This window comes from Aedes aegypti, chromosome 3, assembly GCF_002204515.2.
Source record: "Aedes aegypti strain LVP_AGWG chromosome 3, AaegL5.0 Primary Assembly, whole genome shotgun sequence".
Lineage (NCBI taxonomy): Eukaryota > Metazoa > Arthropoda > Insecta > Diptera > Culicidae > Aedes > Aedes aegypti.
Window position 1 is genome coordinate 134,554,232 of NC_035109.1, and position 15,404 is coordinate 134,569,635.

The window sequence follows — 15,404 nt, forward strand, 5'->3', positions numbered from 1 at the left end:
TATCTGTGCCATGAATTTTCCAGAAATTTTCCAAAAAAAAACCCTTTCAGGGATTTAACCTGAAGACTTTCACGGAAATGCTTTGTTCAATCCTTTGAGTAAATATTAGTGGAATCCCTGGAGGAATAATCTTGTGGAAATTTGTTGATGCTTTCTGATGGAATACCTAGAGTAGAGAAAAAAAGAATTTCTAGCTCAATCCTTCGCGGAATTCCTGGTCAAGTCTCTCGCGGAAGTATTAGGGGTTTCTCAGAAAAAAAAAAAACAATCTTGTGAACTTGTGGTATTTTTGGTTAATTCCCTGGAGAAATTTCTGATAACCCTGAAAAATTCTTAAACGGAAATCCTAGTAAAACTGTTGAAGTATTTTCTCCAAGAATTTCTGGAAGTCTGGTGATATGTCCAGTGTTAACCCTGGAAGAACTCCTGATGAAATTCCTTAAAAAGATTTCGGAAAATTACTGGTGAAATAATAAGAGAAAATTCTGGTTAAGTCTCTGACGGAATTACTGGTGTATTCTTTATAGGAAACTGTGGTCAAATCCCATAAGGGATTCGTTATGGGATTCTTGGAGATCATCACTTGGAGGATTTTTTCCAGAAGGTTTTGGAAAAACCTCTAGAAGATTTTTTTAAAATTCCCGATAAAATCGCCGGAAAACATTGGTGCCATTTCTGAAAGAATTTCTAGTTCTTGAAGGTTTTCCTGATGGGAATTATGGAGTTTTTTTCAGATGCAATCCATGGAGGAACCATGGTGGAATACTTGGAGGAATTCCTGATGGAATCCTTGGAAGAATTCCTAAAGATATTATTAAAGCAACTCCAGATGGAATTATGGAGAAACTCCTGATGAAGTCCCTTGAAGAGCTCCTGATGGAATGCCTATATAATTTCCTGATAAAATCACTGGATACATTCCTATCGTAACTCCTGATAGGATCCCTAGAGGAATTCCTTATGATATGTCTTAAAGAAATTTTGAAAAAATTCCTCTAGGAACTCCTGATATAATCTCTGGAGGAACTTCTAATGGAATCTCTGGAGGAAGTCCAGGTGGAATCTCTGAAAAACTTTTGATGGAATGAAATAATGAAATCCTCAGAAGAACTCTTAGAGGTGCTCTTGATACAATCCCTATAGGAATCTATAGGTAGAATACTTGGAGGAATTCCTAATGAAATTCCTAAAAATATTCTTGAAGGAACTCCTGATGGAATCATTGGAGGAGCTTTTGATGTTATCTCTATAGCAACTCGTTATGAAATCCCTGGAGGAATTCTTGATAAGATTCCTGATGGAAATCCTGATAGAATCCCTAGAAGAACTCTTAATAATAACCTTAGAAGAAATCCTGATGGAATTTCTTGAGGAACTCCTGATAGAATCTCTGGAAGAATTCCAGGTGAAATCTCAGAAGGAACTCTAGGTGGAACCCCTGATGCAATCCCCAGAAGGACTCTGATGGAAGCTACTCTTGATAGAATCCCTACAGGAACTCCTGATGAAACCCCAGAAGAAAATCCTTGAAGGAATTCCAAAAGATATTCTTGAAGGAGCTGCTGATGAAATTCCTAGAAGAACTCCTGATGGAATCCCTAGAGAATCCCTGAAGGAATTGCAGGTGGAATCTCCCTGAAGGAACTCTTGATAGAATCCCTAGAAGAACATCTGATGAAATCCTAATTAGAACTCATAATGGAAGCCCTAGAGAAACTTCCAATGGAATCCCTGGAGAAACTTTCAATGTAATCCATAGAGGAACTTCCGATGGATTCTCTAGAGAAACTTCTAATGAAAACCCTGATAGAAGTCCTGATGCAATCTTTCGTGAAATTTTTGATTGAATCTTTAGAAGTACTACTGATGGAATTCCTGGAGAAAATTTTAATGGAGTGTCTAGTGGAATCTCTGATTGTAATCCTCACAATAAATCTTGATTTATTTGTTGTAGGGATTCCTGGTACAATCCCTGGAGAAATTCCGTTTAGAACTTTGATTAAATCACCGGTAGAAATGCTGGTGTACTTGCCAGAGAAATAGGTTGAAGATTATGGGAAAATGCCAGTGGAATATATAGAACCAACTCAATAGTGCACATTTGATAGATCACCATGTCGTCGACGCTTTGTGGAACACTTGGAGGATTTTTTCCAGAAGGTTCTTGGAAGAACCTCTAGAGGATTTATTTTAATTCCCGGTAAAATCACCGGAAAAATATTGGTGCAGTTTCTGAAAGAATTTCTAGTTCTTGAAGGTTTTCCTGATGGTAATTGTGGAGTTTTTTTTTCAGATACAATCCATGGAGGAACCATGGTGAAATACTTGGAGGAACTCCTGATGGAATCCTTGGAAGAATTCCTAAAGATATTATTGAAGCAACTCCATATGGAATCATGGATAAACTCCTGATGAAGTCCTTTGAAGAGCTCCTGATGGAATCCCAATAGAATTTCCTGATGAAATCCCTGGATACATTCCTGATAATATTCCTGTCGTAACTCCTGATAGGATTCCTAGAGGAATTCCTTATGATATGTCTTGAAGAAATTTTGAAAGAATTCCTCTAGGAACTCCTGATATAATCTCTAGAGGAACTTCTAATGGAATCTCTGGAGAATGTCCAGGTGAAATCACTGAAAAAAATTTGATCGAGGAACCCCTGATGAAATCCTCAGAAGAACTTAGAGGTACTCTTGATACAATCCCTATAGGAACTCCTGATGGAATCGCTGGAGGAACTCGTGATGGAAACCTTGGAGGAATTCCTAAAGATATTCTTGAAGGAACTTCTGATGGAATCTCTATAGCAACTCCTTATGAAATCCCTGGAGGAATTCTTGATAAGATTCCTGATAGAAAACTGATAGCATCCGTAGAAGAAATCCTTATGATATCCCTAGAAGAAATCCTGATAGAATCTCTGGAAGAATTCCAGGTGAAGTCTCAGAAGGAACTCTTGGTGGAACCCCTGATGATGCTCCTGATAGAATCCCTACAGGAACTCCTGATCAGGGTTGGGAAAAAAATATCTAAAATTCACTCTACAGTTACTGCCGTTATACGCATAATTGTCCCATGTTCCAAAATATACAATCGAGAAAAACGCGTTTAAAGATTTTAACACATTTAGGCCTTGTATTGACCAGGTGTGTGGTAAATTAAATTAAAATCTTTACAATAGTATAAAGAATAGTGTGTTTATTAGAGTCAAGAGGTTGTATTATGGGAATAAATTAAATTTAGCTACGAAATTCAAAGTAGGACTGTTATGCCTAGAAATACGGGGTTTTTGATGAATTTCTACGCATAACAGTCCCACTGATGCATCATGATGGTAGTGACCAATTATGTGCTAAGCATACTGCAAAAGATGACCGATCTTACGTATATATTGTACCGAATGTAGAGGACGTATATCCTCAAGACTATGTTAAGGCACCTAATGAAGGCTCAAGTAACATGTGCCAAACGGAGCCACGTGTGGGAAAGTGAAGAAATACTATTTTAGGCGGCATCCACAAATTACGTAACGCTCTAGGGGGAGGGGGGGAGTAGGCTCAAGCGTAACGGCTCATACAAAAATTTAAAATTTTTCATACAAAAAAGCGTTACGGAGGGGGGAGGGGGTCAAAAATTTCCAATTTTAGCGTTACGTAATAAATGGACGGTGCCTTATAGTTTGCGATGGAAACAAAGTTTACTGTATGTGTGATAATGAGAAAATGTATAAGTTAGTGAAAAAAGAGTGGATGAGTAAGTTAGAGAGTTAATAAGATGTAATAAATTCCTATATCGACTCTTCCTGCTGAAGGCTTGACAGAAACTCGTCTGCGAATTCAAGGTTATTCTGCGGAGTAAATATTTAACTAAAAATTCACGACACAAATCTTTACACGATTTGACATTTCTTTGGACTTTGTTTGCAAAATCATGATATTTGATACATGGCAAATTAAGTTTTAGAACCACCAACATATTTGTCACTTGCACCGAAGAGCCAATTATGTGTGAATAATCAACTATGTGATCAGGTCATCCAAAACCTTTCAAACTATTCTTCTTTTGACTTGACTTTGACTTCTTCTTGACTTCATCAAGTTTGATATGTCGAAAGATAGGTCTTAGAACAGCCAATATAATGGCCACTTCAAGTCATCCATGAACCTTTGAATTACCCTTCTTTACCCTTGATTTGGGAATTTATAAAGTTTAATGCCGTCAGCTAGGTTTCAGAACCGACAGAGGCCATTTCCCCCAGGGAACCGGGAATTCAGAATAATCCGCCATGTGGTCAAGTCATTCAAATACATTTGAACCACTTTTAGACTTGATTTCCAAATTTATGAAAATTGATACCGTTTTGATTCATATTACGAACACTTAAGGCCTCAGTGAAGTATAACCCAGCTTGGACCATACAAAATAAATCATTCTGTATGATTTTTTAGCGTTATCGAGCGTCGGTAGCCCTTAACTTTCGGATGGTGGATAAAGAATACGCGTCCGCAACTTGAATAATTTTAAATAAATCAAAACGTGTGGCCCTTTCATGATTCTTATTCCGGACGCTCCCTCACTTTTGCCTCATATTCCGGACGCTTTGATTCGAATTACGGACAGCTCATGATAATCATTAATGGAACAGTTAAATCATCAATTGAAATCGTTCAACCACTTAAGAGACGTCTAAGGTAGTTGGGCATTATAAATTTGCAATGATCTTTATGGAAAAAACCTAATAAAACGAGCCTCGAAAATGAGAACTTTTGGACGGCGAAAATTGAAACATTTCGTGTGAAATGTTTCCCATACAAACGAGAGTGTCCGGAATTTGAAGCTGTCCGTAATATGAATCAAAACGGTATGTCGTAAGCCAGGTTTCAGATTCGCCAATATAATGGTCACTTCAACCAGTGAACGGGTAGTCGGAACAACCCAGCATGTGACCAAGTCATCCAAAAACGTTCGAACAATTTTTATTAGGACTTGGTTTGGAAGTTGATTTGTCACAAGCCATGGACTCGAAATTAAAGTGGTTACTGATTCTTCAAGTGGGATTATTTCAGTACTCCCCGTGATCAATCCAAAATTACGGTGAATTTCTAATCGTTGACCACGGTTCCAAAAACTAGAAGAATTTTGTGATTGACCTTGAAAATTCAACTAAAATTCATTGAAAAACGGATGTGAAATAATATTGTGATGTTGAAAATTTCAATCAATTTTGACGTCAGGCTCGCATGATTGATGAATGCATCCTGATTATACAAACACATAAAACAGGTTGTATTCCACAAGGGATTTAAAGCCAACGTAAAAAAATGTTCAAAACGATTTTCCCAAACACCAAAACTGACAACTGAATATTTTGTTCGAGATCAGCGCAGCGAATTGTATAGTGTGACAGTTATGCGTAGAAATACAGTAGGGGGACAGTTATGCGTGGAAATTCAACAATGGGACAAATTGACTTGGCTTGTTTTGCATTGAGTTTCCGAACAAAGTTAATTTTCGGTAAGTGTTTTCTAAAACTATACGTAAAAATAAACTGTTTGATGACAAAAAGTCAAAATGCACAAAAAGTAACATGGGACAATTATGCGTATAAGGGCAGAGTAGCAAAGCTAATCACAGTCAGCGAAGCCAGTGAAATTCACGCCCATCGCTGCTGTAGGCAAAAAGCCTTGAAAATTGCAAAACACCCGTTGCTAAGGGCAACCTAAAATTACTGTAGAAAAATGTTCTACCGTTTTGATTCGAATTCCGGACAGCTTCAAATTCCGGACACTCTACTTTGTATGGGAAAGATTTCACTTGAAATGTTTCAAAATGCGCCGTCAAAAAGTTCCCAATTTGAAAGAAGATTTTTATAAACATATTACATCCATGAAAATTTACAATGTTCAACTAGTTTTGATGTCTTTCATACGGCTTAGTGCGTTTGATTAATGATTGGACTCTTCTGATTCTGTTTTTCAAGTGCTGTCCGGAATTCAAATCAAAGTGTCCGGAATATGAAGCGAAAGTGTGACTGTGTCCGGAATAAAAATCATGAAGAGGCCGAACATTTTTATTGATTAAAGTGAATTAAAGATGAGGAATCGGAATCTTCACCCACCATTCGAAATTTAAGTGTTTGGAAGGCCTGATTACGCTAAAGTTTTATACAGAACGATTCAATTTATGTGTGTAGTGATCAGTTGTACTTCACTGAAGCCTTAAATGTCCGTAATATGAATCAGAACGGTATTCAATGACACTAACGATTTAGAAAATTCATGCACCCAACATAGGCTACTTGAAGAGATTCACGATTTTGAACTACTGTACTGGGAAAGCCACGTGATTTTTGCGAAATTCAAGCCTACTACTATTACCATTCCCAGCACTACTCCTGATGCTTCTTCTGCGACAAGCCTGGTCATTTGCATCGTGACTGTCATTCGTACCAGAGTCTACGAATGAAGAGTTGCGCGAAGAGTGAACTCATATCTATCTATCGAACTGTCAATCCGTCTACCTATCGAGCAGACCAGGAAAACAGATAGGGGTTATTTTCGAAGACGAAGAAAAACATTTATTCAAAGAAGTCACTTCGCGCATATAGACTTTGGTTAAGCAAAATGCGAAAAGTGCCGGTACATTGAGTGGTAGTTAGTAGAGCGAGTCGGCACATGACGCGCTATAGGAACTTTCTCAAATCGCTGAGAGAAGGAAAAGGTCCAAGCATAGTGTTGACGAACGGTAACGTAGTTACCGCCGTAGGTTGTGGAAAAGGTGTTTTGTAGGGTGTAAACGGAAACGGCACCAAAATTGAGGTGAAGCTTACCAACGTCATGCTAGTGGACTTGTAGCAGTGGACAGCTTGAAGGCAAAAGAGTTCTCACTAAATTCCAAGAAGAATGATTCCGAGCAGGAGCCCAGCATGGAAGGCAGAGAGGATGGGGACGCGTACGAGGACAATATTAACACTTCAGTCGTCGCGCTGTTGTATTTTGTACAACAGTGATGAAAAATCCTCGCTTATCGTGCACAACATCAGCGTGGTGATTCTGACGACGGTAAACCGCGCGATGACTGAAAGGTTAAAGAAGAGTGTTGGAGCAATGATTGTGCCTCGTTGGTTTGGTGGCAGCACTGATGTGTAGGGTATGGTGAACAGTGTTGCCACATTTATATCTGGACCGAAGGCACAACAATCTTTTTTAATCTGTACCAGAGAATATGTACCACACCCTACATAAATTGTTGAAAGAAAAAAAATCCTAAATAATCTTGAAATTTCAAATAATATTTTTTGAAATAATTTCAATTATTTAATAATAATTATTAAATTCCATGCAAAAAGAATCATTCAATGATAGTTTAGTGGAAAGTAGTTCAGAATTCAACCCAGTTTTTGGAATAATGCTATTGTGATTTATAGTAATTTGTACCGTACACAGTCTGTACTAAGAACTATAAGAAAATCTCTGCTTTTCCAGATAAATCTGTTCTTGTGGGATCACTGATACTCATTCACATATCTAGTCACTAAAACGGGCAAGAGGACCTCGGTTATGATTCTGTGGCTGGAGTTATTCTGGTGGACCACTTTAATACCCGGGAGAATTGGCTATACATTTGTTGGATACTAGACCGTTCCAAAAATAGATGTCAAACATAAAAGTTTACAAAAATGCGTTCCCATAAGCTTGGCACAGATGTTTTGATACAAATTGGCCATTTTTAAGGCGAAATAGGCTGTCATTGAGATTTGTACGTGTCGTTGATGATTGTTGCTAAACCATCTCACGATTTCGAATCAAAGAAAATCAGTTGGTTTTGCACTGACACAGCAGAAAAAAATATCAGCATACTTTATGCATATCAGTGCGTACAGTGATGCATTTTCAATCCAATATAAACTATCAAGACTGAGTTTTATCATTATGAAATTGCATGCAGCAAAGTGATCATTGCTGCTAAAATAAATGACGGGCTACTTAGCTTTAAGTGTCTGTGAGTGCCTCCGGGTTAAATTGAATATTGAAATGACACACTGTTGTGGGCGTTTGCTGCACCCACTCTCTGATGTTTTTATAGGATATTTTGAAGAAAATGATTTTTTTCACAGGCGAAATTAAATATGCTTCCACTGAATGTCAGAGAGTGAATGAGAATCAGTATAGAGAAAGGAATTGACAAACTGAATGCACTCCCTATCAGATTCGTGCATGTATTGTCCAAGAAACATACTCACAAAGAAGAAATCAACAATGACGGATCCTACTGAGGGTCGGCGTTGTTTACTGTATATTCAAATATGCGGACACACCAAAGACAAATTAAAGACCTTCATGTCCCTTGCAAATGTCCAACATTTTATGGCTCATAAGGTAATCTAGAATGCCGTGAAAAGTGTACTGCGATGTGTCAAACTTGGGTACCTTTTGCACTACCGAGGGACCAAATGCAGTACTAGAAGTGGTACCCAATCTGAGCCCGAGTGCGACGGACCTGGACACACCTTAGTGAAGAGTACCGGTGTAACCGAAAATTGTTATTTCTAGGATCAACCAAATGCAGGAAACACGGTTATCCAATTCAATCGCTCAAAGGGTTTCACACTGATGCGTCTTTCTTAAAATTCTTTGATAACGTGGCCACATTATAGCCGATTCTGAAAACTGTCTTTGACTTTAAATTTGCCTACTTAAAGCCTTTTTCACCCAGTGACCCACAGAAATAACTCCGACCATATAAACATCCCGAGTTGCTTTGACCAGACTTTCAGAAATTAGATATGTATGTGAACGAGTATACTGGCCAAAAATATTTGAAATCAGTTAAATATTTGCTGAGCGGAAAGAGTTTGAGTTTTTTTCTTCCACTCTGGCCTATACGGGTTAAAAAATTGCTAGTCGAATTAGTAGACTTCCGATTGTCACTGATTAGTGGGTGAGAGCATCCTCAGCTTCTTGTAGTAGGCTTCTCAAGGCGATGGGTGCCAAAATATCTTCCAGTAATTTATCGGCGTTCAAAGTGGTTCGACTAGGAAAAATAATCTGAATATTGAAGATTCAGTTTTGGAGGTGAAAGAAGTTGTTGGGAAACAGTAAAAATCGTAAAACCAGGTCCGTCGCACTCGGGCTCAGATTGGGTACCACTTCTAGTACTGCATTTGGTCCCTCGGTAGTGCAAAAGGTACCCAAGTTTGACACATCGCAGTACACTTTTCACGGCATTCTAGATTACCTTATGAGCCATAAAATGTTGGACATTTGCAAGGGACATGAAGGTCTTTAATTTGTCTTTGGTAAAACGGTTCAAGAGAATGCTTTACAGGCGGGAGAATTCACATTCTCCCGTCTGTAAAGCATTCTCTTGAACCGTTTTACGGTCACCCATGCGAGATCGAAATCCATACACCTAAGAAATGAATCTTAATCCGTACATTTCATACAAAACGTACAAATAGTAGGTTGTATGAAGTATACGAGCATGTACGGATTTCGGTCCCCCACTGTACTCGTCGTACTAGATACTAGATACTGGTAGATACTCATTTCAAAGAACTCTTCCTGTGGTTGCGGAGCGCAAGGATTGGTAGAAACTTCAGCTTAGATAATCAAGGAAATACAATAGTAGACGTCAATGAAGCATGGTTTGCCGATTTGATAGGAGGTTAAATAAATAAAACACCATCAATAATTGAGAATTATTCTTTTTATTTCGGAAGTTACGTCCCTACTAAGACAAAGTCCTGTCAAGTCGAGAAAATTTTCAATCCGAAAAGATCTTCAACTGCTGGGATTCAAAACACACGATCCTCTGCTTGGTTTTAATTAATAGCTACGCGTTTACCGCTGTGGTTATCTAGGCCATATGAAACTCTGATAATATCTATCTATCTATATAAATAAAAATGAAATGCTGTTTGTATGTCACGAAATGGCTCACGAACGAGGCAACGGATTTGTATGATTGTTTCTCCATTTTGTTCGTCAAGGATTCCGACGTGTTTGTGTGTATAAAAGTTCTAGGATGTTTACCGAAAACGTAGGAAAAACGAGACTGAACGGAACTGTCATTTTGGATGGGACGATTCATAGCCGTTTTCAACAGCCTACTTGATGGCAAGACGAAGTTTGCCGGGACCACTAGTCTTCTATATAAATAAAAATGGAGTAGTGTTTGTATGTCACGAAATGGCTTCAGAACGGTCCAACGGATTGCCGCAAGATTTTCACTGTTGCACTTCTCAAGGGATGCGACGTGTTCGTGCGAAGGAAAAATTCAGGAAAGTCGCCGGATTTATCGGAAAAAACGGGAGAAGACTAAGGTGTAATTTGTATGGGGGATTTCTTGACGTTTTCCAACAGCCTACTTGATGGCAAAACGAAGTTTGACGGGACCACTAGTATATCATAAATATTGAATCAAGGTCTCAAACCTGCTGAATTTAAAACGCCAATGTCTACTTTATTCTGTCCAGTGTATCATGTCAATAACAGGCACCCTTGAATTATTTCTTTTTATTTCACACCAATATGAAGTGTACTAACGTAAGATCACTTCTCTTTTCGTTTCAGAATATGAACTATTTGAACCACCTTCATCAGAAGTAATCGACCGCAACCAGATACTCAACTCTCCAAGCAGACAATGCACCACACCATATCGACGCTCAATTTCAATCAGACGCCGATCATGGGTTTCGCCGATCCCAATAACAACAGTTCCGTCGGAACCATTAGCGGAAGTGACGACGCTGCCAAGAAGGACGAAAAGTACTCGCTACGGCAGCGACAAACTCGCCGCGCAACTCCTGCCGCCAAGGCCGAAAAGAAAACGGTTCCTAAGGAGAAGCCCAAGCAAAAAGCTCCCCCTCTAAGCAAGTACCGCCGGAAAACGGCCAACGCCCGGGAGCGAACGCGAATGCGAGAGATCAACAGTGCGTTCGAAAATCTTCGGAAGGCGGTCCCCATAGCGGTGGCCGGCAGCAGCGGGGCCAGTTCCCCGGTAAGCTCTCCCGGAGGAGGCGGAGGCAACAGCTCCAGCGAAAAGCTGACCAAGATAACCACCCTTCGGATGGCCATGAAGTACATCCGGATACTGAGCGAAATCTTGAACAACCCCGATGGTCACCTGGCGATAGATAACAACAACGACCTAGATATGGTCAACCATAACGAAATCGAGCGGGAAGTGATGCTGAAGGGAATGCTTCTCAACGAAGCCATGTTCAAGCCTATGCTAAGTCCGCAACCGACGAAGCCCGCGGAGAAGAGTCCCAGCAGGAAAACAAACTCCGCTTCCAAGAAGAAACCCAAAAAGTCCAACTCCAAGTCCAGCCCAGCTAAGCGAACCACCACCACCCGTTCCAAGCAAACCACGAGCAAGGTTGAGGACAAGGCTCCCAGTTTATACCACAGGGACGAACTGGTAGACCTGGGCATGATGCTCGACTCGGACAACGATTCGCTGAACCTTTCGGAACCCTGCCTCAGCCCGCTGCAGTCGGGCAACGGGCTCAAGCAGACCTTCAACAGCTGCAACACCACCTCGGCGAATGATTTGGAGTTCGGTCTGTTCCTCGAGTCGGATGCCGATTCGCTGCAGCTTTCGGAGCCCTGCCTTAGCCCGTTGAGCCATCTGGATTCGCTGAACCCGTTCAACGACCTGCTGCATACGGGCTTCAACGAGCAAACGGCCCTGGAGCTGTACTTATAACATTCGGCCGGAGGGCGTAGCAGGTAGAGTGTGTACGTGCGGCAGCAATCAGTGATAGAGACGAAATGACAATTCCTCCTAGATTTTAGATAGGTTTCGTACTAGGTGTAAGTCGATCGGTAGTACTAGAGAATTCAATGATCCTGTTATTTATTCTCGATGTGTCATATTAGCTAAGGAAATCTGCAAACGATTGTACTTATAGTAACGTAGGATTGCGAAGGCATTAACGGCTAGGACGAAGGTGAACGATGAAATAGCCAGATAGCGAAATAGATTGCCAGTCGATAACAATCGCCATAGAAATAGTGTGTAGCATGCTGATATGGTAGCGCTTCGAATCAATGCCCGGATCGTGCTCTATGTTTGGTCAGCTAAAGTTTTTCTGTTTTGTGACTACCTAATATCAAGCGTTAAGCCTCTCCAATTGGAATTAGGTCATCTCAATTGAGCCCTGGTGGTTTGGCACAACACTATTGACGTAGATTGCAAGTTGTACATATTTGAGGGCATTTTTGATCAGCAGATGGCGGTAGTGTTGAACGTCAAACACGAAGAAAAACGATACGCGTGGATGTGAGGTTTGAAACATAGCAAATTTGAAATGATTGTTAAGTAAGTGGTCGATGAAAATTTCTTCAATGTAACGTCTGTTTGTCTGTGTTGTTATCATCACACTCGCAAAATTTGAGTTATCGAGTGTGCATGAGATGTTCAAGTTCACTTCTTCCTTGAAAGTTGCCCAAAAAGATTTGAATTCTCGAAATCATGATAGCAGATCAATATTCTTGCTTTCATGATTCAACATCCAACCAATCTACTAGGTACTAATCTCAAAATCAAGCAGCACTCCTAGCTTTTGCGTCTCCAGCATATCTGTTAAACGACAATCAGCACTATCGTGAGCAATTGTTACCTCAATACCTTCACCGCCGCGAATAATCGCTCTCAATTTCTCGGGCATTGTTTTCCGCGCGTCTCCCACATTCAACCGCGAAAACCCCGCCCACGTGAGCGCTCAACTGAAGCAAATTTGTTTCTCATTACGTACCGACCATCGCCACCGCATCCATTCCTATAAGTTCAGTAGCTAGGCGCTATAGGTAGTTGTCGGTTGCGGTCGTTTGGTTTCGGTAGAAGTATAAGCTAGCCCCATATATCCGAAGAAGGGGAATTAGGTGCGCACGCGCGCTCACGGTAGCTCTAAACATCCAACAGCGGAACAAAGCGGGGTGGGAGACTACGTTGCTGACCACCACCATTACCGCGCTCTAGCATCATGGTGGTCACCAGGTGCTGCTGCTGCTGCGGTGTAGGGGTGGCCTCCACTGTTCTTTAATATTTCGCCGCGCGCTGGTCGCTACTCACGAGCTACCGCTCGCTAAGGGTATGCGATATATTGTTTTCATGACGATACAAAACGAAACAATAATAGTAGTTTACGGAACAAGTTGCAGAATGATGATTTTTACAGCACGAGTCGTAAATTTATCCTACGAGGCTTGCCAAGTATGATAATTACGACGAATGCTGTGTAAATTCTTCTGCATTGAGAGGCAAAGTTGCATGAAAGTTGGCTGAAAAATATGATTATTTGCGTTCTCAACTGCCAATATCTCAAAAACCCTAAATTCAGTGAATAGCGGTATTTAAGAGCTTGAGACAAAAACGTGTTCCGCAGTGTAATTGAACGTTTGGAACTATAAATTACTAATTAGTTGATCATTTAGGATCGAATCAGATTAGGCGTGATTATATCATGGATCGCATTACCAAACATTGGTGACTTCCAGATCTCTACTCTATCCCACTAACCCAATATCTTTTCCATGACAAATGTGGAGATGCAAACGTATACTAGGTCTCCAGTAACAACGGTTGTCTAACTAACAATGCTTCCCTTCCCCGATGATCGTAAGGACGTGGCCGACGCAGTTATTGACTTTTAAAATTTGAACTCTTGAATTGTGCACATTGAGAATGGTAAGTAAATCCCAAGCCCCATTCAACTTTGCGACTTCGATTGTTCTAGTCAATCATGGAGTAACAACTACGAATTTTAAAGTCATCTATGCTCATGCTCGAAATGGATGGATGTGGATGGATGGTATCTTTGGCAAAGTTGTAAAAAAGATCAAGGACTGTCTAATGACAGGATTTTTAACTGACATTTTTTCCACTAAGTGACATAGTAAGCATAATATATATCAATTTTCGGAGTTGTTTGTCAATAGCTCTTATCGGCATCACTACGCTCGTCTTATGTTACAATGGGTGGTATGAATAAAAATCGTTGAACTTTACTACATGTAGCATCTACTCAAAAACAAAATTCCACGAAGTTAACCACACTTTTGGTATGAATAAAAAACCTTTCAAACATGTAGTACGTACTACTTTCGAACATGAGCAGTGACTGATGCTGCACGTTAAGAAAAGTCCATTCAGAGCAAAGCACGTCAAGAAAAATCCATTCAGAGTGCAGCGTAAAATCAATTAAATCATGCATAATTTGTCACTTATTCACACGACAAATCATGTGAAAATATAGATATAACTACATTCCCACTTTACATCGCGTAATCGATCATGAACAAAAATTCATGATGGTTATGTATTTTTACACGATTTGGATTGTATATTTGCGATACTATTCCCTTTATGTGCATGTGAACTTTATAATGATTTGACAACAAATATTTTTCTGAGAGTTATGGAATTTTAGCTAGAAATCTGTATCTTTTGAAGGAAACTTGATATTACAGGAATTATGAAAATATAAAGTTCCAAGCATTTCCAAGATTCCAGTACTGAGAATTTGATGAAATAGAGGTAAAATTTTTAGATTCCTCTGTGAGTTAAAAAAAACAGCATGTTTTCACAGCACTCCGATTATGGATATGGGATTCTTTGTATTTCTGTGGTATTCTCGTTATTTCGGTAGGTTTCCTGGTAGTATCCCTGGAATTCCTAGCAATAAAAATAAATTCTCACAACAGTGGTTGAATTAAGGTTTTTTTTTACATTTTTTCATTCAGACATTCAAAGGTTTAAACTATAATTGAAGATTTCCTCTGAAATCCCAACGGAACTAAGGATCTAAAGAATTCCAAAGATTCGGACCAGAATTTGCAAGAATCTCACTGAAATCTCAGAGATTCTTACAGAAATACTGTCTTAAAGATACCCGAATAGTTTCAAAAGATCAATAGCCAAATCAAACACCGGATGAAAAATATTATCAAAAGAATTCCAGGGTTGTTATAACAAATCTTGAATGCCTATCGGAAACCCATAATTACTATAGGGATTCCAATATTCCAAAGGAAATTAGCGAATCTGAGATGTCACAATTCTCACATGAAATTAAAAATTACTTTATAAATAGCTGAAATCCATTCGAAATCCGAGAATTCCTAAGAAACAACATAATTATTGTAATGCCAGATTGAACATAATTATCGTAATCAGTATCTTCGTACCTGCCACACGATATTCACATGCAAATGGTCAATTGACATTGAAAGCTCTCAGTTAGTAACTGTTATAGTACTCATATGTCATAAGAACACTAAACTGAGAATTTAGCTCTGTCCTAGTTTGGACGTAACGCCAGAAAGAATACCAGATCCTTCAAATAAATTCAAAATTCCTTACCGGAATCTCAAAATTCTTTTCGAAATATT

At 39.5% G+C, this 15,404-nt stretch overlaps 1 protein-coding gene across 1 annotated transcript in view; it reads left to right on the forward strand.

Annotated features, from left to right (window-relative positions):
• The window catches only part of LOC5569636 (helix-loop-helix protein delilah), a 100,182-nt gene extending 87,919 nt beyond the window's left edge, over positions 1-12,263 (forward strand). Inside the window, exon 2 of the mRNA XM_001658613.2 lies at positions 10,578-12,263. Within this exon, the coding sequence (XP_001658663.1) occupies positions 10,651-11,718 (1,068 nt within the window). The 5' untranslated portion in view covers positions 10,578-10,650 and the 3' untranslated portion in view covers positions 11,719-12,263. The remainder of the gene's footprint in view (positions 1-10,577) is intronic.
• Positions 12,264-15,404: the final 3,141 nt, after the last annotated feature.